Below are 23,544 nucleotides of genomic sequence, written 5' to 3' on the forward strand. Positions count from 1 at the left end.
ACGCTGGTTTGTCTTTCAGTTCAGCTGCTCTGCTGCTGGTATTCGGCTTTTAATAGGCTGTAACCTCAGCACACGCCTGCAGGTCATCTGAACACAGCCTCTCTTAGTACAAAACATTACAATTAGCCAGTCATAAGACTGTTACTGCACAGCCCTGAAGAAACGGATCATTTTCTCAGTCAGTCAGAGGCTGCAAAGAGCAAAGTAGACCATTTAAAAATAACTCAGTGGAAAAAGTAAACTGATAAGACTGAAACAAAACGATTGATGAAGTGTGGTGAGGTTCTTTTTAAACAAGAACAATCATCTGTCAGCCATCAGAGGATCCGTCAGCGTCTTGTTCAGGTGTTGTAGCGATAAGCCCCTTATTCTTAAGAGCTGCTAGGCATACGACATTTTGGGGAAATTATATTTCACTCTTTCACAGAAGAGTTATGTATTCAACACGTTCAAATGACTCACAACGTTTTATGAACTGTGTGATGCTGTGGGAGCTCTTTAGGACCCAGCTGCACATAGTCTGAAAAACCAAAACAAAAAGCCCCGAAAACAAATCATCATCCTAATGGGACAACCACTTCCTGTTGTCTACTTTGTCGTTTCCTCCAGTAGTAACGTCCAGCTGTTGATCATGTGGCTCGTGTGTCTCAAGTGTTTCCATTGCAGTTTTGTAAAATACTTCACTCAGGTGTAAGTGCAGCATCATCCTCTTCATGTTGCCACAAACATTTCAGACAGAACTGGGCCAGAGATAGAACATTAGCATACTATGTCAGCAAATTCAGGTCTCATATTGTCCTGCTGAAATTAATAAGTGCCTTGAAAATATATCCTTACAAACAGAGATGTCCAAAGTGCAGCGCGGGGCCATTTGTGGCCCTCTGAAGGAGAAAATGTGGCCTGCAAGTGTATTGTAATTTAGTGAACTTGGCTAAGAATAGCAAGCATTTGGAAAGCAAAGTGACCCAGATCTTATTGTTAGAACTGAGGGTGAATTTATTTTAAATGAAGCCCAAAACAATGTGAATTTCTTTAGATTCAGCAAAACATAATTTTTCATAAAATAATAATTTGAAAAAATTCTACTTTGTTTAATTTTTGTTTGTTTTTTGCCTGCTAATATTTTTTTCTTGACTACTTTGACCCAGAGTGTTTGGACACCTCGGGTTTGCACAGTGTACGTTATTTTGATGAGATTTTGACTAAATAAATAAATACATGGAGAGACTCAAGCCATGTTTTGCCTTGCGGGACTAAATGCTCTGCAGATGCTCCATTTCACACCAAAAAATCAGCACTGCGTAGAAGGAGCTTCTTCTGCGTGTTTCAAGCTTCTCTGCTGGGACACAGACTGCTCCTTTGATTCCAGTTGATCAGAACCCGGTTTGATCGCTGATTTTATCGGCCTGTGCTATTATTATGATTGCTGTGCCACACATCCCTGTTGCCTCCCAGGCTATTTTCTTCTTCTGCTGTGTGACTCGTTCTTTCTCTACTGCCACCTTCATACCGCAGGCCGATCACATGCAAAGAATAATGACAGGGGAGCTGGGGGAGACCAAAACAAAAGATCAGGTCGCTTTGAAAGCAGACAAAATGGAGTGAGAGGAATTTATTTTCTGAACAGATTTGATATAATGCAAATGTTTGCATTGTGGAAGAAAGTAGCTGAAACTGAAGAAAAGAAGAACAGTGTTTTGTAGAATGTTCCAGCATCCGGTGCTAACCGGATAGCTGAGGCTGTTCGTCCCACAGAGTGCATGAGCTGCACTAGATTCACACACTCACCGCCAAACAAGTTTATTTATTTCAGCCAGAAACTTGGTCCTGTTGCTGAAAAGAGTTTCGCTTCTGCTGCTGTGTTTGTGCTCTAAGTCCTTCTGTTTATTATAAGTCTTCATCTGCGAAACGCTCCGCAGTAGGAGACCAGAAATATGAGTGGGTCGTCCTTGATAATATTTAACTCTGCAGGCTGACAGAGAAAACATTAGTCATCACATTTACATAAAGTACGCTCAAAGTCATGCTATCACGCCATCTGGGATGCAGTTTTAAGCCTGAGCTGCATATTTTCAGAGATGCTGCAGAGTAAAAGTGCTTCACTGTGCGGGAAGTGAGAGTTTCTCTGAGGGAGACGCATCAGGGGATTCTCCATCTGGAAGAAATGACACGAGTAGACCAGTACGACCAGACTGTACTGATTTGTACTGTACTTCTCCAAAGAAATCACTTTAAATGTATCAACATGTTCCAACATATTGGAATAAAGAGCTCAATCATCTCAGGCCATTCAGACACCAACAGGCTCCTGCAGAGGTTACAGCACGCCACCTTATGGTGGCTGAGGTACACAGCAATTTAAATTCACAGTTCTCTGTAGCAAAGATGGAGCGATTTTAATCCTGTGTGAATCTCAGATATTCCACAATAAACTCAAACTTATGCTGCTGACTCAATTAAAGGGGCAGTATTATTTAAAATGGACTTTTTTGACCTATAAATTATGTTGTAATGTTATCCCCTCATCAGAAACAAACCTGGAGTGTTGCCTTGATTATTTCATGCATATTTGAGAAATCCTGTAATCTTCCATAGCAACCATTCAGCTGTGCAAAACGCCCGGATGGATCTAGCCCCGCCTTTGAAACACAGCTCCTCCTCTGAGCTTCCACCAGACAGACTAGCCAGCAGCAATTAGCAAACACCTGGTGGAGCTGCTGAGCTCAAGACAGGAGCTGAAAGGTTAATAGAGGAGCCATGTCCGACTTCCTGCAGGCGGAGTTTCAGAGAGACCAGGAGTTTTTAAAGAGACAGCAGCCCAATTTTCAGGAAGTCAGATTTCTTTTAAGTATATTTGACTTCATATATATATATATATATATATATATATATATATATATATATATAAATTCCCTTATCACCCACCGCGGGTGGTTCTTATCCTCTGAGCTCGGGTCCTCTACCAGAGGCCTGGGAGCTTGAGGGTCCTGCAGTATCTTTGCTGTGCCAAGGACTGCACATTTCTGGACTGAGATGTCTGATGTTGTTCCTGGGATCTGTTGTAGCCATTGCTCCAGTTTGGGGGTTACTGCCCCGAGGGCCCTGATGACCACAGGCACCACTGTGGTCTTCACCTTCCAGGCCCTCTCCAGTTCCTCCCTGAGGCCCTGGTATTTCTCCAGTTTCTCCTTTTTCCTGATGTTGCAATCGCTTGGTATTGCTACATCTACCACAACGGCTTTCCTCTGTTATTTATCCACTATGACAATGTCTAGTTGGTTCGCCCTTATGCGTGTGGTCATATATATAATTGTTTTGGGTTTTTTTTTTTTTTTTTTTACAGCAACTGAAGGTTGCATAGTTACCCGACTATGTTGTGAAATGAGACTACATGCCCAGAAAATACACATATTTCAGTAATGTGAAATAGTTCAGTAATGATAAAAATAATGATGTGAGTGCTTTTACTTCTCAAAAACCATGTCAAAATCTGTGTTTTATAACAGATTCTGATGCTGTGAAACCGAAATCCTCGTACCTAATGAATGAAATTCAGGAGAAGAAGCTGTTGATGTTTTCCAGACAGAGAATTGTCCCACAAATATTGGAAATCTTTTTCTTATTGTATTAGGTTTGATTAAATGATTTAATCCCAGCTGACATCAAATCAAACAATACAGCCTGTCATTCTCAGTGTTTCCTCTGCACTGAACCTGTTTGCTAGTTCTCTTATGAAACATTTTTCATCTACCCACTCACAGCTTCGGGCTACTCAGCATTACAGCATCCTTTAAATGCTCAGAAGACTCTAAATGGCTCCTTTATTAAATCCGTTTTTCTTGACAATGATACCAGATTTGTTTAAATCCTTTTTTCTGTTGTCACTGTAAGAAATCCTCCAGCTCTGTTATTCTATATAAATCCTTTTTCTTTTTGCAATTATCCACCGTCTCCAATTAGTGAAAACAAAGTGATCTGTTGTACTCAGTTGTGATGAATGACAGGAACAGTGTGACATGACCGTTGTCACCACAGACGCTTTGAAAACCTGAAAACAACAGAAAACATATCAGATTTAACATTGTATGTGGAAATGACACAAGTCAATTTTTGGGAGGAAGAAAAGAATTGAAAAAAAATCTGAATTTGGCCACTTAGGTTTCCATAAAAAGTTGGCTGTGGGTTGCATTTGCCTGCTGTATGTATGTAACCATGGTGCTCACATTGCTGATTTTTTTTTATTTTTTTATTTTTTTGATGGTGTGGACCAGAGACTCGCCCTGGGCACCACAGCCAAACACTAATAACTAGACCAGAACAGGATCACCTTCTGGTATGGCAAAAAGTGTGTCACTAAAAATGATATTTCTTCATTTCATCTGAGTGTCTTGAAAACAATGACATAAATCTGACAGCGATGAAAGCCAACAACAAACCACCAGCTTTCTAACCTCTATCATCCTAACCCCCCCCCCCCCCAACCCCCTCCCTCTCAGCAGAGATCATGGCCCCCACATGAGGGAGCCTGGGCTGCAGTCGGCGGCGCGGTGCGGCGCGGCGCGGCGCGGCTCAGTCTGCCTCCTCCTCCTCGCCGCGTCCCGGCTCGCATCCCCGGCGCTGCCGCCAGGATCGATCATGCTTTATCTCGGGATGTTTTCCACGGCTGGCCCGCACGATGCCGCCTGACGCGGATGCATGAGTGTGTGGCAAACTGATTCAGACCGCAGCAGATGTGAGATGCCCTTGCCTTCGCCATGGCCAAAGGTCCGTTTCCATGGGGGGTCCTCAGAAAGCCTCTGTACGTCCAGGTAAGCTCTCGGGGGATCCCCCCACCACCCTCCACACACACACACACCCACACACACACCTCTCTGTTCTGATTCGGCTGGCTGCATGGACAGCAGTGTGTGCGCTCAGACCGGCTGTTACATGTCGAGGACAGAAACGAGGATGCAGCTGATCGCGGGTCCACGCGTGGCGTGTTTTCCCGTCACATTTTGATTCTGAATCGTTGCGAATCTGCAGAACCATGTGAAGGTTTCTCCGAATGACTCATAAAGTCACTTGATGCTCGGCAGGATCAGCCGTCCTCCTGAGCCCGCGGTTGCCGTAGCAACCACTTCCAGGGTGCAGCTGGTTCGTTGGAACCGGGATGCTGTGGAAGCAGCAAAAGTTTTCAAATCACAACACAGGTTAAGCTCTTTACACGCGTCTACCTGGCAGAGAGATGAAATGACATGATTTATGACGGCAGCATAGTGATATATATATATATTTTTTTTTTTTTTGTTTGTTTTTTTAGAAAACTCAAACCTTTAATCTGAGTAGTTTTATTGACTGGTTTTATCTCCAGCAGAGGTTGGCTGTAACACTGGAAAGATGTGCTTTTAAGAGTTGATTTACACCGTACTTTGTACTTTTACTTGAGTAATATTTTCATATTGCTGCTCTTACTGGAGTGAAAATTCTCAATATTCATTTTTGAATTTTAATTTGTTTGAATTTATTTTGGAGAACTAAAAACTGGTCCATCAGTGATTTTGTTTAAAAATATTACGTCATGAAGCTGCACTGTGTAACTTTAATAAAGTTTTTTTTTTTTTTTTTTTTTACATATTTGTTTAAACTGTCAGTCACTATGTTGTGACAGTTTGACATGAGACAGACGATCTATAATACAACTGATCTCTACTCTGAATTCTCCCAATTCTCCCAGGGCTATCTAGAAACTACCAATCAGAGCCTGGAGGCGGGTCTTAGCGCTGTCAATCATACAGAGAGCAAGCTGCTGCTAACAGAGCCTGTAATCAATGCGAAGAGTAGTTAGCATAGTCACGGCAGATAAACGTTTTTTCCTGCAACAGTAAGTTGTTTCTCTCCCATTGGTGTGTTTAGCAGTGAGTGAACAAAGTGAGTAATGGCGCTAAGCCCCTCCTCCTGGCTCTGATTGGTTGTTTTTGACCGGGCGTGATGCATTTCTTCAGACAGCAATAGTAGCTCAAAGAGAAGGTGGTGGGTCTGAAAACAGACTGTCTGTCTCATATTAAATACCATGATGTAACAGTTTTAATAAATACTCAGACACAGATACTGTAACTGGTTTGCTTATTTTCTTTTTTGCTGGTTAAATACATTCAGCTGAAGCCAATTGTTTTTTCCCTAATTTAGGCAGATTCATCTCACTTCTTGTCTGTGGACACACTTCTTGTCTGTGGACACACACACACCCACACACACACGCACAAGTGCTAGAGACAAAAAGCTGTCAGGACCAGTTAAAAGAAGGAAGAGCGAGGCGCTCTCCAGGGACCGCTCCGAGCGCCGCTGCATTTTCTAGGCCACCGCAGCCTGCTGGTGACAGCTCAGGAGGTGTCGTTCAGGGACCCTCTGAAGGCAAACGATTTCCACTAAAAATACAAAAACTGACTGCGACGTTACTCCTGCTCCGTCCTTCGATGAAACATTCTGATTCAAATCATGCTGTGATTTAGACCATTTGATTTAACCTTTTCCTCAGAGAGATGCTTCAAACACAGCTACTGGAAAAGTGGCGGTGTCAAAAATTTAAAAAAATGAAAAAAGATTCTGGTTCGATTTAGCATCAAAACATTAGTGAACGAACAACATCATGAAGCTACACAGCAGGCAGGATACCGGTTGGACGCTCCAAAGAGCTTTGCTCCAGAACTTGGAAAGCAAATGAGGAGAGGGAAACTATAAGAAAGGAGAAAAACTAACTCTGCATGACACCCTGAACACACCACAGCCATGGTGAAACAAAGTGGTGGCAGCATCATACTGTGGGGATCCCTAAATAAGAAAAGAAACATTTTATTGCCAAAAATGCAGGAACAGAATTTGATCATTTGTAGGAAATGATTCATCTGCAGCCAATAAAAGTATTTGTACCATCAACATGTGAAAAGATTTCTGCCTGACTGAACATCAGTACATTGTAGATCTGAACTGTTGATTCATTTTTGATTAATTGATTAATAATTGGATAGCAAAAGTTACACAATAGATTTTGGTCACCAAATATGGAACAGGGGATGCTTTTACTAAAATAGTTGAGGATTATTTCAACAATTGATTCATCATGATTATTTTTAATTGACTGTTTCAACCTTAGTTGATAGTCAAATCTGGTACAGACATGGAAAGGCATGTATAATTTTTTCCCCGTATCACAGTATGGACTACTTTGTGTTGTCCTATAAAACACTCTGACCATGTGTGTGTGTGTGTGAGTGTAGTGATGAGCTTTGTAATCCTTTTTTTCTTTAAAAGTGAGGAGTTTCTCTCTAATTTACTTAGTTTCCTTCATTGTATCAATATTTTAACTGAATGATGACAGCAGTTCACTGAAGATTTGTAAAATAAGCTCCATAAACAGACATTTTCCAACGTGTTCCATCCAAACTCCAAAGTTTTTCATCAGTTCCAGCAAAAATGCAAAAACACCAAATATTACCAAGCATTTACTGTAGTGCAAATACTTTGGTACACTTAAAATAAAACAAAACTAACTTACGAGTCACTTTTCAGCATGATGTAGGAGTTTGTTTTAAGCCAATCGTTCTTTAGGATTGTTGAAAAAATGGCCAGTACCACTGGTTGATTTTTCACTTATGTCTAAAGCGTCTTGTTATAAGTGACAAAAAATCTGCTTGTGGAACTAGTGCATTAAAAAAATCAATATTAAAAAATGACTGACTTAAAGAAGCTCTCATATGTTATTAAAACGTTACTCATACGCTACTTTTGTCTTATTTCAAGTGTGGTAAGATGTTTGTACTAGAAACTAGACAAAAATTATTTGTGGTGGATCTCCTGTGAGCTTTGAGGCCACAAACACAGGCTTTGTGTTACAAAGAACAGTTTCCCCGTCAGAGTGTGAGAGGAGGAGCAGCGAAAGGCGGTCCTTTCCCAGACGTTTCACCTGGCTCACGCTTCTTGTTGCATAATTTACGATGGTTGTCTAATCTGTCGGTAATATTTGACAAAATGTCTCCTTGAGGCCTCTCCGTCTTTTGTTTCCGAGCCTCCTCTCATCTGCACAGCTGTCCATTAAACAGCAACCTCTGAGGGAAAGCTTTATAATCATACATAATGGATGAATGGTGGGCAAGCTGCAAAAAAATAAATAAATAAAAAAGCATTGCGACAGTAATATGTGGCTCGTAATGAGCTTCAATCTCCTCTCTGGCTCAGTAGTCCAGCATCAGGTACAGCATGTCCTCCATTCTTTGCATGCAGTTTATCTGAAGCTTCAGGGCTAGTGGAAAAAAATGAAATAAAAAAAAAGCTCTCTGACAGGGCGCTGTGCGTTGGTGTGGAGGAGGGAGATCATCCAGATAAAGACAGGCAGCCTTTTTTTTTTTCTTTTTCTCTCCCTTCACCCATCTCAGCATATGGTCACAGTCAGTCGCTAATTAATAGCTGTCACAGAGGCCACAATCAATATTACCTCATTAGCCATGTTTGTGTAAGTCTCTTCTCTTGCAAAGGGTCAATACAGAATCCCACGAATGGAAATGCATCAGAGAGAGCTGAAATGAAAGCCGCAAAGTATCAATTAGAAGAAGCTAAGCTGTGTGTTTGTTTTCCCCACTGGGATATTTCCGTCAGGCTTTTTGCTGCCGATGGTTTCCCACCTACGGAAAAACTGACGTGAGGTTCAGGCAGCGCCTGGCCACTCATGTGGCCAGGGCAGTTAAATATCCAGCGGGCGGTCACGGTCAGATTAGTAAGTAAGTCAATCGATACAAAAATAAATAAATAAATAAAATAGCAGGGGGAATGTGATGGAGAAGCTTCAAAAACAGAGAGATAACAATGGATTTTTACCTTCATCTCAACCACAGCATAAGTTAAAAGATGCTTGTTTTTATAGCAGCTGCAATAAATGAAGGCATTTGCTGTTTAATTGGGTAGAATATGTGTAAAATAAATGTATGAAAGACTATCAGTTTCACATGAATGTTGTTGCAATCCCAAGAACCGTATTTGTATTGTATAGTATTTATTAAAACTATCACTGTGCATCAGACTGCATAGTGTTATGCATGTTATGAGACAAATAATCTGTGAAAAAGCTCTTCGAGTGGTGCGTTTCTTCAGACAACAATCTTCTTTCACACATTATCTGTCTGGTACTTTACCGTCATGGCATGGTGACAGCTTTAACTGTAAACTACAGATTTCTGTAAAAAGTTTTGTAACGTCATAAAAATGTCATAAAATGACCAATTATAAAACAAACAATGAACATTAGATTTTTAAATTACATCAAATGCCATCATAAAAATGAACAAGCAAACATACGTCAACTATGTTCATCACTTACTACTAATGAAAAGCACCTCAAACAGGTTGGTTTCTAACCTTGATTTAAAAGAACTCAGTGTTTTGGCAGTTTTGCAGTTTTCTAGAAGTTTGTTCCAGATTAGTGGAGCATAAAAACTGAATGCTGCTTCTCTGTGTTTGGTTCTGGTTCTGGTTCTGCTCTGCATCCCCAGAACCAGAAGACTTGAATGGAAATGTCTTGGTTGAAGGTACAAAAGACTTGAGATTTTGGAGGAGGTTCTGTTTTTAGCCGGATCATGGCACAGCAGCCAAAGTTACAAGAAAATGGTTTAGATCAAAGGAATTCATGCCAGAGCGGTCCTGTCAAAGTCCAGACCGACAGTAAATCCAACTGAATACGCTGCCATGGGTTTCAGTGCCATGACAATACAAAACCTTTTCCTTAAAAAGGAAGAGAACATGTGAGTGGAGGCCACATCACAGAGAGAAATTGGATTAGCAAGTGACTTACAGAAACTGCTTGAAAGCAGATTTCTTCATTATCTGTAGTGTTAACAGCAGAAAATGGATGCACGTTCCATTTGGAAAGAGACTCGTATAACAGTGTAATTTAATCTGTTGTCCTAGAGTTGAAAATTATAAAAAAAAATTTTTTCTTTTTTTCTACTAAACTGTGTAAAATCTTTGAAAGGACAAATCGGAAAATGGAACTCGGCTTAAAAGACAAAAACTGCATATTAGAGAAAGGAGAGCAGAATGAAGAGACAGACGACGTGTCAGAGATGAAGTGGAAGTGAAATCTGTGAACTGTAGACGGGGGGAGGGAGATCCATCACTGTCATGCAGTGACTGCAGGACTTGTCAACAGATAAGAGAGGGAGCGTTGATTTTCTCTAATGTTCTCCATTTGCAGGAACGCTGCGGCCAGACCGGAATCAGAAAGAGAACTAAAAGACAAGATAATGACTCTGGAGTTTCCCACATGTAAACACAACTTACAGTGAATTATTAAACATCCACTGGGATGAATACACTCTGATTCAGCTCTTCCAGCCTTCACCCAATCATGTCCTCACACACTTTCATCAACTTGTACCTCTTGTACATGCAGTCCCTTGAAAAAACATTCATATTCCCTGAACTTGTTCACATTTTGTCACCTGTTATTGACTTTGTTAATGAAGTGGGTCTCAGTGCAGCTCGGTTGGTGTTTCTATTAATATTCTGCTGTTTGGATACAAAATTCAGCAGATCATTTTCATCCACTATGTGATTGTTTCTGTATTGTAAAATGAATCACTTCTTTTGGAGAACCATAATATCCCTTAAAATGAGTTCTGATTTACTCACTCATTTGTTCTGTTTGACTTTATGACTCTATTTACAGAAGAACTAACATTGACAGGAATCTGAAAGGAAGCAGCAACTCCAAATATTCTGACATGAAAAAAAGAAAGTCATATAATCACACAAAGTGGAACTGCAGTCAAAATTCTTGTTTGTGTGACTGAATCTCTATGTTCCACAATCAATCCACCGTGGATAAAAAATTGTTAAACATTTTAACCTCAAAATGAATGAAATCCATACCAATGATAAGTACATGCATTATACTATTGGTGGCTGAGAACATGACTACATGTTGCTGCCAATTTTACTTACAGGTTCTTAGAAGTCAACATTAAGACGGAGAAGCAGAAAATATTTTTATCACTTTAATAAAAATAAATTCTGAACTGTGTCCTCCTGTTTTTAGGTAAAGTGACAATAAACTCTGAGCCAAAAGAAACTGAAATCTTTACGTTAACATTGACATTGTTATTATGAAAACATAGAGTTCTGCAAACACAGAACTCTATGTCCTGGTTATGAATTGTGCACATTTGCAGACTTTGCTCTACCTATTATAATCTTCAAGCGAATGTCAAAGGTCACTGCTTCTTTGGCCAATAGCATGAATACCATTGACTCTATTGTAAAAACTTTTAGATTTAAAGCCAGTAACAGGCTTCATAGGAAACAAATGACAAAGTAGTTCATGGTTATAACACTGACTTGGGAAAATCAATTAAGCAAGCTAATTATAATTTAATGAAATGCAATATGCACTATTTGAACTAACAATGGAACTGGAACTGTGACATATTTTGTTTTGAACATTAGTAGTCTCTGCAGTTATTTTTCTGATTGATCTTTAGTTTCTGTTCAGCTACTACTTTTTTCTTTGCTTTACTTAGTTAACGGTCAGTAAAACTAACATCTCCATGATAATCTTTTGCATCAGCAGGCAACATATATTTAAGATATTTCCCCTTCCACATAAGGTAAGAAAAACTTCAGATGAACAACAATGTGCATCATATCAGTTATACAAAAAAAAGCAATTAACCCTTTGCATCTATTGTACGTCACTTCATCATTCGAGGTGCCAAGTGAGGGACGGGAATATTGAACAGAGCGACTGACAATTTTTTTCGCCAGTTTATTAATAGCTTCTACTTGTTAAGAGTCAAGCAAATTTGTCTGTGAACGTAATACAAGGTTGGGGCTCATAGACTGACGTGTTTACAAAAGCCTGAAATAGCTAGCTTAGAAACCCACCCATATGTCCTCCCTCCTGATGGGTTGATCAAATTGCTGACGTTGCCTGATTTCTTACTAATAAGATAAGAAAGAAATTCAGCAGGTTCAGGGACATCTGCTGTAGATTTCAGATGTGTTTGGGATGACCAGCCTGTTAATGACCCAGTTTACACCCAGCCAGCTTTAGCAGTCTGACAGATGGCCTCACATTTGAATTCATTGGTTCATGGTTAGCTCAATGACTGCAAATGTTGTTGTTTTGTTTTTGTTTTGTTTTTTTCCGGGACATTCTGCTCCTTGGAAACCAGTAACAGTTCAAAAATATTTTCCCATTTGTAAATAATCTTTCTCTGTAAGATGTCAATCTCCAGACTATTTTGATGTCCTCCTTTTTTGACACTGCGTTAACACACACACCCTGTATGCTCCCCCTACGCAAACTGGTCAAATACCGACTGCTGTAGAGGAGTTAACAAAACTTGATAACACATGTAACCTGTTTTCATTTTAAAGATCTGTTGAGTGCTGCTTTGAAAACAGAATGTTCTATTAATATAAGCCCATGATTCATAGGGAGACACATTGTGAGGCTCTCTGCAACAGACAACATTGACCTGAGAGCAGCATGAACAATAATAATAATAATAATAATAATAATAATAATAATAATAAATAAGTCCCATTAATTTGGAGTAAGCAACAATGGAACTTCTGATTTGGACTTTAATTAAAGCTCTATGTTTGTTGTTTTTTTTGTTTTGTTTTGTTTTTGGAAAAGGAGGCGTCAATCTGAATTCTGTAAAAGTTCAGATTACATAATTTACACATTGAGCAGTACATAGTAAGCCCAACAGAATAAACCTTCATAGAGGCAAATAAGGTGATGAACAAAGACATCTGGAATGACATACAACTGACATGTTTCACACATTCACACTGATGCTGATATTAACTTTGTTTGAGCCACATTGTGCTTAAGCAGTGTGGCTGAGTGGGAACTCGCCTGGCCCCTTCTTGTACACTTTGCTTCATTCAGAGGGCCTGGACTCTCAGCTATTGAGAAATGATAGCTTGCTGGAGGCATGGACTCTGTCAAAGTTTTGAATTTTACCCAATTGCTAACATTTGGCCGTTATGTTTTGAAGCTGGAAATAGCTTGCACTGTTAACAACCATCTCCCACTGTGCAGAGAGAAGAACTGAGCCGAACAAAATGACTGTTAATGTTAATTCAGTATTTCGAGCCAACACAGACTGAAGGATTTTGTTCTTTTGCTGCCATTGTTAAAATTACAGACAGACTACAATTCTGAAACAGCACAGAAAATAGACACCATCGTCCACAACTTCTCCTTCTGTCTGCTGATTGGCCCAGTTGAATTCTACCAGAGAAATCCAGGTCAATGGGAGAAAGCCTAGACAACGGAGTGAAGGGAGATGAGAATCAAGCAGAATTGTTTAGGAAGGGTAAGTGGGAAGAGTAGTTGTCTTGCAGTCCAAAAGTTATTGATTAGGCTCCAGTTTTCCTCCCTACATCGTCCTGTTGTGCCTCTGGGTTGCCTACCAATCGCTATATGAATGTGCTCTAGCACCAGTAGTAATTATGTAACTTTAATCCATTTAACTAGAATAGATTTTGAAGCTAACAATCAAAGTAACAGTGGTTTAAATCTTCGAAACCTTTCTCCAACAGGCCAGATTCTCCTACCTACACATGAAGTACCTGTTCTTCTCCTGGCTGGCTGTGTTCGTAGGAAGCTGGATCGTGTATGTGGAGTACTCATCCTATACAGAGCTCTGTCGAGGGCACGACTGCAAAACTTCCATCGTGAGTACTTTCATTCCCTTCATGCACCAATCCAACCGATCGAACTGATGTGTCTAATAAGATGTGCCTCTATTTGTATTTATCAGTGTGACAAATACAGGAAAGGAGTCATTGATGGCACCGCCTGCAGCAGCCTGTGTGAGAAGGAAACACTTTACCTGGAGAAGTGCTTCACTGCGAAACCTAACAGCCAGGTTGGAGGAGAATCAATGCTGTTCTCTGCTGTCTGCTTGTTATGTAACCAACTGCTCCTATAAGCACCATGTTGTTCTTTTCAGGTTTACTCAGGAAACTGGGGAGATTTACAAGGAGTCATCAAGTGCCAGATGGAGGAGGCACCCCATCATGATCTTGGAGGAGAGATGGAGCCTAGAAAGGAGGCTGCTCCCGTTGCTTTCAACAAACCCACCAAGGGAACCTCAGTGGAAAAGTTCAGAGAGATGATAATCAGCCATCTGAAGGTCAGGAAGGCTTTGTTCAACTCTAGATTCAAAGCCTCTGTATGTTCTAAAGCTTATTCCTTTCTCCCCAGGCAAAAGTCGGGGATCAAGCCAATCTTGCAGACCTGGCAACCCAGGTATTGTCCTTTACAGATTCCAATAAAGACGGCCATATCTCATTGCCAGAGGCTCGCTCCACGTGGGCCCTGCTGCAGCTCAATGAGTTCCTGCTGGCGCTCGTCCTGCAGGAACGGGATCACACACCCAGGCTGCTCGGCTTCTGTGGAGATCTGTACATGATGGAGAAAGTTCCGTACTCTCCCCTGTATGGTATCAGCCTGCCTTGGATCGTTGAGCTGTGGATTCCTGCAGGTCTGCGGCGCAGCATGGAGCAGTGGTTCACCCCCTCGTGGCCCCACAAGGCCAAGATCTCCATTGGCCTGCTAGAACTGGTCGAGGACATTTTCCATGGCACCTACGGAAGCTTCCTCATGTGTGATGTGAGGACTACCACCTTCGGCTACAACGAGCGGCATGACTTTAAGGTCGTGGACGCCAGATACATCATCCCTGAAGCCAACTTCCAGGAAAGAATTAGACAGCAGCGTTGCGACATCGACGAGGACTGTCTGTATGGGACCGACTGCCTCACTAGCTGCGACCTCACCAAACATCGCTGCACACCTGAGGTCACCAGGCCAAACTTGGCAAAAGTTTGTGACACCCTTAAGAATTACATCCTAAGAGGAGCGCCGTCTGACCTAAGCACTGAGCTTGAGAAACAGCTCTATGCTTGTATGGCACTGAAAGGTTCGGCAGAACAGATGGAGATTGAGCACTCCCTCATTCTGAACAATCTTAAGACTCTACTGTGGAAGAAAATCTCCCATACAAAAGACTCCTAATAAAGACGCCGTGGCGTTCTTGCTTCTTTAAAACGGACAATCAGTTTCTTAGTGGAAGCATTCCACTTATATTTAGTATTACCTATATTCGTATTTAAATTATAAAGCTGTCTGTTCAATCATTCCAATATCACCTCATGTACTATTTATTCTACAGAGTAAACATCGGACGGTTACCGGTACATCTCATTACAATATACTAGCTTAGAAAAGGTGATCTGTTTCAGTATTTCAGTTCAAATAGTTTGACTTATTCTACACTGTGGCGGCATCTCAGACTGGGAGCAGGAGTCCAGTTTAAGATGTTTGGGGCTTTTTGACGAAGGAAATGGGTCCACTGTGGTCATGAAAGGGTGGACACAGTCAGCAACAATACTCAGGTAGGTGATTAAACAATGGTCATATGGTCTCAAGAGGCACAAAGTATCCCAAGATGTAGATGGCAAACCATTACAAGCCTGAACCACTGATGCTTTATGTTGCCTACACCAAATGCTGACCCTAGCATATGAACAATGGAGCAAGAATCAGGACTCGTCAGACCAGGCAATGTCTTTCCACTCTGGTATTGTCTGATTGTGATAGATGTGGTTTTTTGGAAATGTTCTTCTGCAACAGCATCTATTCTGCTCCAGGGTCTAGTATGTTCCATGATCTGAAACAGTATTCTATACTCTTTGCTTATTAAAAGTGGTTATTTGAGCTGCTGTTGCCAGTTGATCACCTTGAGCTGGTCTATCCATTCATCGACATCTATGAGGTATTTCCATACACTGCTATTAGCTGTATAAGTTATCTTTTCTGGACCACTCTCTGTAAACTCGAGAGACGGTTGCATATTTCAATCCATGTTTTATCGTCTACATCAAGTTAAAGTTAAGCCTACCATCTTAAAATATTCAAACCAGGTACCAGCCTCTCTCTGTGCTACATTCAAACTAACCCTTTTCTGCAGCTCGGATGGAACATCTCGTCTTCACGTCTTGATGCCTAAATGTTTGGAGTTTCTGCTAAATGACTAGATTGGGGGTTTCCAACTCTCTTCCTTGAGATCTACAGTTCTACAGTTGTTAGATGCATCCATGCTCCAACTCAGCAGAATCAAATAATTGACCTCTTACCTCTTCAGCAAGCCATCAAGTTTGGCAAAGGCCCGATAAACTATTCATTTGATTCAGGTGAGTTGGAACAGGTTGGTACTACTACTGTACTAAAACTGGTACAACTGCAGATCTTGAGGAGTAGGGCTGGAGGGCCCTGGATTAGATGATTCTGCATTTCTGTTAATCATTTCAGCCAATGTACCCAATAAAGAGGCCGATGATTATCTTTAAAGCATTTGCTTTTTCATTTTGATGATTATGTTACAGCTAATTCAAATCCAAAATGTAGTTTCTCAGAATGCTAGATTCCAAAAACAACAACAAAACTTTATTACAGTGATATGGGCCTGAAGAAAAGTATGTTCATTTACACAATATTCACTTAGTATTTGGGCATAAATGTCTGCATCACTGCAACAATGTGGGATGGAGATGATCAGCCTGTTGTTCCACTGAGGTGTGCTTTGGCTTTATTAGTCTTCAGCTCATGTGGCATTTTATCTTCCTTGCACTCCATTGATTTTCTGTTGAGCCAGGCCAGTTTGTCAGTACTATGATAATGTGGCCATTAAAGCAGGTACTTTAGCAGTGTGGGCAGCTGCCAAGTCCATCTGGAAGATAAAATCAGCATCTCCATTACCTTTGTCAACATCACGAAGCATGAAGTGCTTTAAATTTTTCTGTTTTAAACCTTAAAAGCTAATGGACCATCACTAGCTGATGACATAGTACCTCAAATCGTCAGTGACTGTGAAAACTTTATACTTGTCTGATAGTTTGGATTGTGTGCCTTCACTCCCAAATGAAACACTACCTCATCTTAAAAGAGTTCTTTAAACCACTGGACCATTACTCATTTTCCCCATAGGCCAAGTTGTCACACGTCTCATCTGATTCATGTGTGGTGGCTGTCGTAGCTGGCCCTTCATACTTTGCAGGGGTGTCCTTGATCTTTGGACAGGTCTTCCTTTACAATCTTAAAGATGCAGTTATCCGTTGCTTTTGAACCTTTTTCCATCCACTCAACTTTATGAAAATACTTTGAAACAGCAGTCTGTACAGAAGTTGACAGTGATGCTCAACAGTCCCATTCAAGTTGTCCGTCAACATCATAGTTCTATAAAGTTGGTTTTTATTAGCTGTGAAATAATCGTTAACATAAAAGCTTGATATGTCTGTATTACCATGATACAAGCTTCACATTACTGAAATAACACCTCCATTGTGTAACAGCAGAAAGTTTGAAACCCTTAGTTTCAGCTCTATCTTAAGACAGATATGACAGACAGATATACATCATTTTCTCCCTTCAGTCATGAAATTTTGAGTTATGGCTTTGAAGCTAAAGGTATCACCAGATTCATCTCTAAGGTAAAGTTGATCAAACTTCACCAGAGCACCACCTAATGGCAGTTTGTGGTACTCCATAGGGTCAAGAATTTGAAATGATAAAAAAGGTCAACACCCTTTTAAGACTGCTAATATTTATATTTTTGTCCATTTAATTACTTCATGTCAAACTGGACATCATTTTCTGATGCACTTTGGAAACAGAAACAGTAATTGCTTCTTTTTAGCTTTGCATAAAATTAATTAAATCATCAGATTGAGATTTTTGGACAATTGGAATAACTAAAAGAATCCCATGTCTTCTGGGTAAAATTTTAACTGGAGAAAATAACCTTCATTTTCATTTGCAGGCCTTTTAAACACCAACACCAGAGCTGACAACTTTACCACACAAGTCCAGAAAAACTACTACTCATGCTTCTACATCAGAGCAGTGAATGAACTGAGGTGAATAAGAAAACAAAGCAGACAGGAAAACTGATGTCTTTTTCATATTTATTAGAACAAATTTCTGCGCTTGGAACGGAGCAGACCCATGCCTCAGTCTGCCTCCTCCTGTTCCTGAGCCCGGAGGAAGCTGGCCTTCTTCTGGGCGACGCGGTCCTTTCTCTGGGCCAGAGAAAGCTTGGCACGGTTCCACCTTTGACCCAAAGGAAAAAAAATTAATAATTGCTTCTGTTAGCATTAAAATTTTTAAGAAAATTGGTACAGACAGGCATCCAGGGTTTATAAAATGAATGTTTCCATTCATAGCAGTTAGGAGATTATAATTTTTAACAGCTTTGACACAAATCATTTCTCACCTCTTCTTCTTGACCTCCTTGGGAGGCTTCTTTTCATGAACAGGGTTTGCACGAATACCAGCATGAGCCTTTTTGTACATCTCCTCAATCTGAAACAAGCATAAACACAAAGTCAGATTCAACACTGAAACTCACAATTCCAGAAGACCCTTAGAACGTCCATTACAATGAAAATGTATTTGACGTTTCCAGCTCAGGTTATTCAGGGTATGGATGTCATCAACAACAAATGCAACAATGTTCCTAATGCTAAGAAAAAAAAGGTTTCTGATCAGAAACAATCAATGTTAGCTTTATTGGTTCTGACTGGTGATTTCACTGAAACAAATCTGATGTTTTTCCTCTATTTGTTTAAAGAGTCAGAAGGAGGTTCTAAAAGAATTCCCAACACTTACAAACAACCAACAGTAAATTTCTGATGTTCTTTTCTGAATTTAATAAAGACCAGATCAGTGTCTTTTCTATATTGGTGTATAAATTATAATAGTCCTACAACTCATTCATTTTCTCAGTTTTAAACAATATGAATCACTTCAGCATTTGTTTTAGGCCTTTACTTTACTGGATGATAAATTGTCACAGTAATTATTACATCAGACAACAACATTGATGTTGTTAAACAACTATGTATTGGTGAATTTAATAAACAAAATTAAATCCACAATAAAAAGTGAAATTCCCCAGAATTAGTTGACGTTGCCGATAAAGACAGGATACGAAGTAGCTTCTGTAGTGTCTTGGCTGCTGCAGCTCCCTTACTCCATATTTATTGTTATTTATTAACAATAAATAACTTGAAGCTTAGTGCAAACTTCAGGGCCCAGTAGTTTAATGGAAGTGGTTAAACCTGTTCTGTTCTCTAGTAAAACTAAAGTTGTGTTGAATCCACAGTCGTTAATATGTGAAAACAGTAAATGTTAACCTCAAGGTATTTAATTGTTACATTTTTATGCATCACTCACACCATGATTGCATACTTCTAGTTAACATGAAAAAACTGGAAGTCAGAAAAAAAACTAAACAAATAAATACAAGCTCGTTCTGTGAGCGTTACAAGCCGTGAAGTTTTGTCCCCTGATCAACAGACTGGGGGACAAAGTCACATCACCTCAGCTCTTCCATTTGATTTCTGCTTTGCAACAAATATCACTGTTGCAAATTTGGGACTTAGAAGCACCTTATTTCTTTTGATTCAGTTTTTATTATTTGCATCAGTAACACTTTTACACATGTACTGAATATATATATAGAAATTATATACACTAGTATTTTTTCTGTTTACCAAAAAAAAAGACGTTTCGTTGCCAAATTCACCATCATGTCTGTGCAATGACAAAGTCTAAGTCTGATCTGCATTTTAGAAAGTTTAAACTGAATTCTAACAGACATTTAGTCTTTAATACGACTCCTTTCCTGCATAAACGTCCCAGCTTTACAGAACAAAAAAAAACAAAAAAAAAAAACACCCAAAGCAAAGCAAAGGTTGACTGGGACAACTTGCCGATTCTGGGGTGACTCCGTTCTTGATGAAGCGGGAGAACTGCCTCTTGTACGCCTCCTCGTCCTCCTCCATCAGGTAGCTCATGTACTCAGACACGTTCAGGCCCATGATGTGCTTACGGTGAACCTCAGCGTTGAACTCCTTGCTCTCTGTGTCGTAACCAGGGAAACGCTTGGTGCTGGGGAAAGAAAGAAACATTTAAACTTCTGCAATTTAAGAAAACGTAATAAAATAAAAAAAAAAATCCTTTACATTTAGATATTCATAACTGATAATAACTAAACTCCGGTCTCCTAATGATGGAAAAGCAGTAGTGAAAACGAGGATTTGTGTTTTTCCAGACACACGTTGACAAGAGACACTTTTCTACTGAAGAAACAAAGAAGCATTTCATTTAAAGTGGCCTGGAGAGCTTTGTTCAGAAGCAGAAATGGGTCTAACGGAAATGTAAACTGCAGTATTATTATCGCACATGAACAAATCTACTTTTTTTTTTTTTTACAAGTCCAGTTAAAACCCCTCATCCGAGACAATCTGCAGACAGAAAAACTCAAAATATCTCCTTTTGTACGAGTGTGTTCACTGAGTTTTTTTGTCATTCATCTGGAATTTCATGAGCACATACTTTGAATGTAATCTGTAAAATCTGTATTTGTGAAATCAAAAACAAACGATGTTACAGATACATCAGTACTAAAACCACCTGAGAGGATCCAATAGAAAACTACTGCAAACAGGAGCAGGGAGCGCTTCAGACGACCCACATCTCTTAGTTCTGGCTCAAACATAAATATGGGTACCGCAACAAATGCTGATCAATAAGATTTTAGATCTGATTTTTATGTCATCAGGCTGGAAACTAAAGGCTTCATTAGGCCCTGAATGATTCATTTAATTGTCCCAGAAGCTATTGCAATCAACGATAATATCGTTGTTTGGATATAATTTCCAAGTTGTACAGTGGCATAATAACGCAAGAACATTCTCAAAGTTTAATAATCATTTCACACCGGAACTGGATGACATCACAAATATCCCAGATAAATACACAAGACAAAAAAAAATAAAAAATTTACAAAATTGCTAAACAAAATTGTCCTTCAAAATAAACAGGCTGAGACCAAAATGCCACACTGGAGACTTTTGTTGTCCCGTTTGGAAAAAAGAAACAAAAGAGGAAAGTGATAAGTCATAATATATATAACGTAAAATATATATTATTAAATTTGCTAAAATATTGTTAAAGTGCACCTAACCTATTGAATCTCTTTTTGCACGTTTTACTTCAAACTTCAGTGAAGTTTTCCTTTGGTGTTTTATTGGAGCTATCCAATCAGCAAACCACAGAGCACCGTTATGCTAGCGCCCAGCGTTACAGTGTCCAGGCAGCAGCTGGTCTGGACGCCGTCCAGGACGTACCTGTGTGGGATGGACAGGCCCCCGTCCACAGCCCCTTTCAGCGCGCCGAACACCTTGTTGCCCGTGGTGGTCCTGGCAAGCCCGGCGTCCAGGTAGCAGGTGAAAGCTCCCGGCTGCCCGTCGATGCTCTCCACGTTGAACTCGTCTCCGGTCACCTCCACCTGGCCCTCGTACACCTTATCCAGGCCGAACTTGTTCAGAAGCTGGGAAGTAAGGCGCAGTTTTAATGTTGTGAAACATTGTGAGCTAATTTAAAGTTGCTTCTTTGTTTCCCCAAACTTTTCCCAAAATGCGAACGAGTACACACTCTGCGGGCCAGCAGCAGGCCAGTGCAGTAGGCTGCTGCGTAGTTCGTCAAGCCCACGGTGACCCCGTACTTTGGCAGTTCGTGCGAGTAGGCGGCGCACACGATCATGTCTCCCTCAATCTTTGCATAGGCGATCTGCAACAGCATTTTTACAGAAATTATGAGCACCGTTTGAGTTTTTTCTCATTTTCAGATTGACAACAGGACTTCAGATGCGAACCTGGCAGATGATGTCCCTGTTGGTGAAGCGCACAATCATGCGGTACTTCGGCGTGTTGTACTTGTTCTTATCTTGGACGACGAGACGCTTACGAGCGAAAAAGTCAGTCTTTCCCTCTGGATGGGAAAAAGGTGGATTAGTTGCACAATGACAGCTATGGGCATGTTTGTGTGGGGATGTTATGAGGAGGTTTTACCTCTCCTCCTCCTGAACTTGACCTGGTATCTCTTGAAGTAGGCCTTGTTCTTTACCACTTTAACAAAACCCTGCAAACACAGAAGCAAACTGTTAGCATGGCAAAGGAAAGCAGTGACAGAGTGAAGATGTCTGTAGAACGGGTGCTTGAACATTAACAGAACTCTCAGTCAGAAAGCAGTGTTACACCAAGCTAACATTAGCTAGCCTGCAGCCAGAAGAGCTAAGTTAACACGTCTGCTTACGCAGCGCTAATTAAATGAATTGGCACTCAAAAATAAGGGGATACAATTATGAAAAATAAGCAGTGTATTCCAAAGAAGTGGCAGCAGAAACGTCATTTCTAAACAACAGGAAGCAGAAACTGAGGAGAAGAACGGGTAGGCCACGTTTGAGCAGCACCGGTCAGGAATTAGCCGGAATAAATCCATCATCATCTGAACATAACAAACATGTTTTGAACCATCTGACGACAGAACACAACGCCTGGACGTTTAGGGAATGCGTGTGAACTCATATGAGGCCGAACTACCAACCATTTTGGAGTCTTTTAGTCTCCTTACGAAGGAGCCCGGAGCCAAAGACTGGGGCTGGGACTCCGCTGCACTGGGAAAAGAAAGATCGTAGTGCGCATGCTTGCTAAATACTGCGTCACGGGCCCAGAAAGCACCAAACGCGAGCCTACATTCTCACACGTCAGCCCCCTGTCGAGCCGGAGGTATACATTCACAACCGTTTCAGTGGCTACAATCTTCTGTGCCTATATATTTTTATAATAATTCAAGTTCAGTTGAGACTGGATGAAAGGTGGCAAAACACAAGCATCAAAGTCCACAGAGAATCCATTCTGTGTGACAAGCAGGAAATAAAAACAAACTTAGAAATACCCACATAGATGACCTAAAAGCTTTCTGTTGGAAAATTGTTGTATTTAGACCAGAATAAAAAAACATATTTATTTGGCCTTGATGACAAGAAGAAACATTTAAAGGTCAAGCATGACAGCTCATCATGATGAGCAAGGGTGGCTGGAGTGTCTGAAGATTGTACACAAGTAAGATTAGCACTGCTTTAACATATTTTTACCCAATTAAACAGAAAAAGCAACCGTCGAAGAAATGACACAAAAAAACACTGTTTTAGTATTGAGACAGAAAATCTGATATAAATTAATATTTAGAAATTATGTCATCCAACCAAAATATTTACAAAGCTGTGTCTGTTTTTGTATTTTAAAAGGTAAAATGAAGTAAATACGTAAATAAATAAATGGCACAATTACAAAACTATAAAGAAATAAAAAACTTTTCCAAATACGATTTTTTTCATCACCCATGACATTAATACTAATAGCTACTGTTTACTTTGGCTTCTTTGCCTCGAAACAGGCTCAGTCGATAGACATTATCATCAAAACAATGAAGCTTGCAACCAAAAATGGTATTCCAGAATACATTCTATTCCGGTCTTACCATTGCACTATCATAATACAAATAAATAAATAAACAATAAAAAATTTAAATAAACAAAATAACTGCAACATTGGTGGCCATGGTTAGTGTGTGGAAGCAACTGACCAGTA

General features: G+C 40.2%; 2 protein-coding genes across 5 annotated transcripts; one reads left to right on the forward strand and one right to left on the reverse strand.

Annotated features, from left to right (window-relative positions):
- The first annotated feature begins 4,515 nt into the window (after positions 1-4,515).
- LOC129379708 (divergent protein kinase domain 1A-like) lies at positions 4,516-16,399 on the forward strand. 4 transcript variants are annotated; one of them, XM_055060530.1, is made up of 6 exons: positions 4,736-4,808; positions 13,188-13,358; positions 13,585-13,719; positions 13,806-13,913; positions 13,998-14,180; positions 14,252-16,399. In XM_055060530.1, exons 2-6 carry the CDS (start codon positions 13,329-13,331, stop codon positions 15,062-15,064), a joined length of 1,269 nt encoding a protein of 422 aa, XP_054916505.1. In that variant the 5' UTR covers positions 4,736-4,808; positions 13,188-13,328; the 3' UTR covers positions 15,065-16,399. The 4 variants fall into 4 exon arrangements, with proteins under 4 accessions (XP_054916503.1, XP_054916505.1, XP_054916502.1 ...); XM_055060529.1 differs by lacking the exon at positions 4,736-4,808 and adding an exon at positions 11,545-11,633; XM_055060528.1 differs by lacking the exon at positions 13,188-13,358 and having other exon boundaries at positions 4,516-4,808.
- A 1,596-nt stretch (positions 16,400-17,995) lies between these two features.
- Positions 17,996-23,298, reverse strand: LOC129379680 (60S ribosomal protein L5). Its single transcript, XM_055060482.1, has 9 exons — positions 23,295-23,298; positions 22,499-22,608; positions 21,964-22,033; positions 21,768-21,883; positions 21,548-21,682; positions 21,241-21,443; positions 19,822-19,999; positions 18,321-18,409; positions 17,996-18,157 (listed from the first exon to the last, which is right to left on the reverse strand). The coding sequence occupies exons 1-9, from the start codon at positions 23,296-23,298 to the stop codon at positions 18,058-18,060; spliced, it is 1,005 nt and encodes a 334-aa protein (XP_054916457.1). The 3' UTR covers positions 17,996-18,057.
- Positions 23,299-23,544: the final 246 nt, after the last annotated feature.

The sequence above is a fragment of the Poeciliopsis prolifica genome, unplaced genomic scaffold (genome assembly GCF_027474105.1).
Source record: "Poeciliopsis prolifica strain line A6 unplaced genomic scaffold, Auburn_PproV2 SCAFFOLD060, whole genome shotgun sequence".
Lineage (NCBI taxonomy): Eukaryota > Metazoa > Chordata > Actinopteri > Cyprinodontiformes > Poeciliidae > Poeciliopsis > Poeciliopsis prolifica.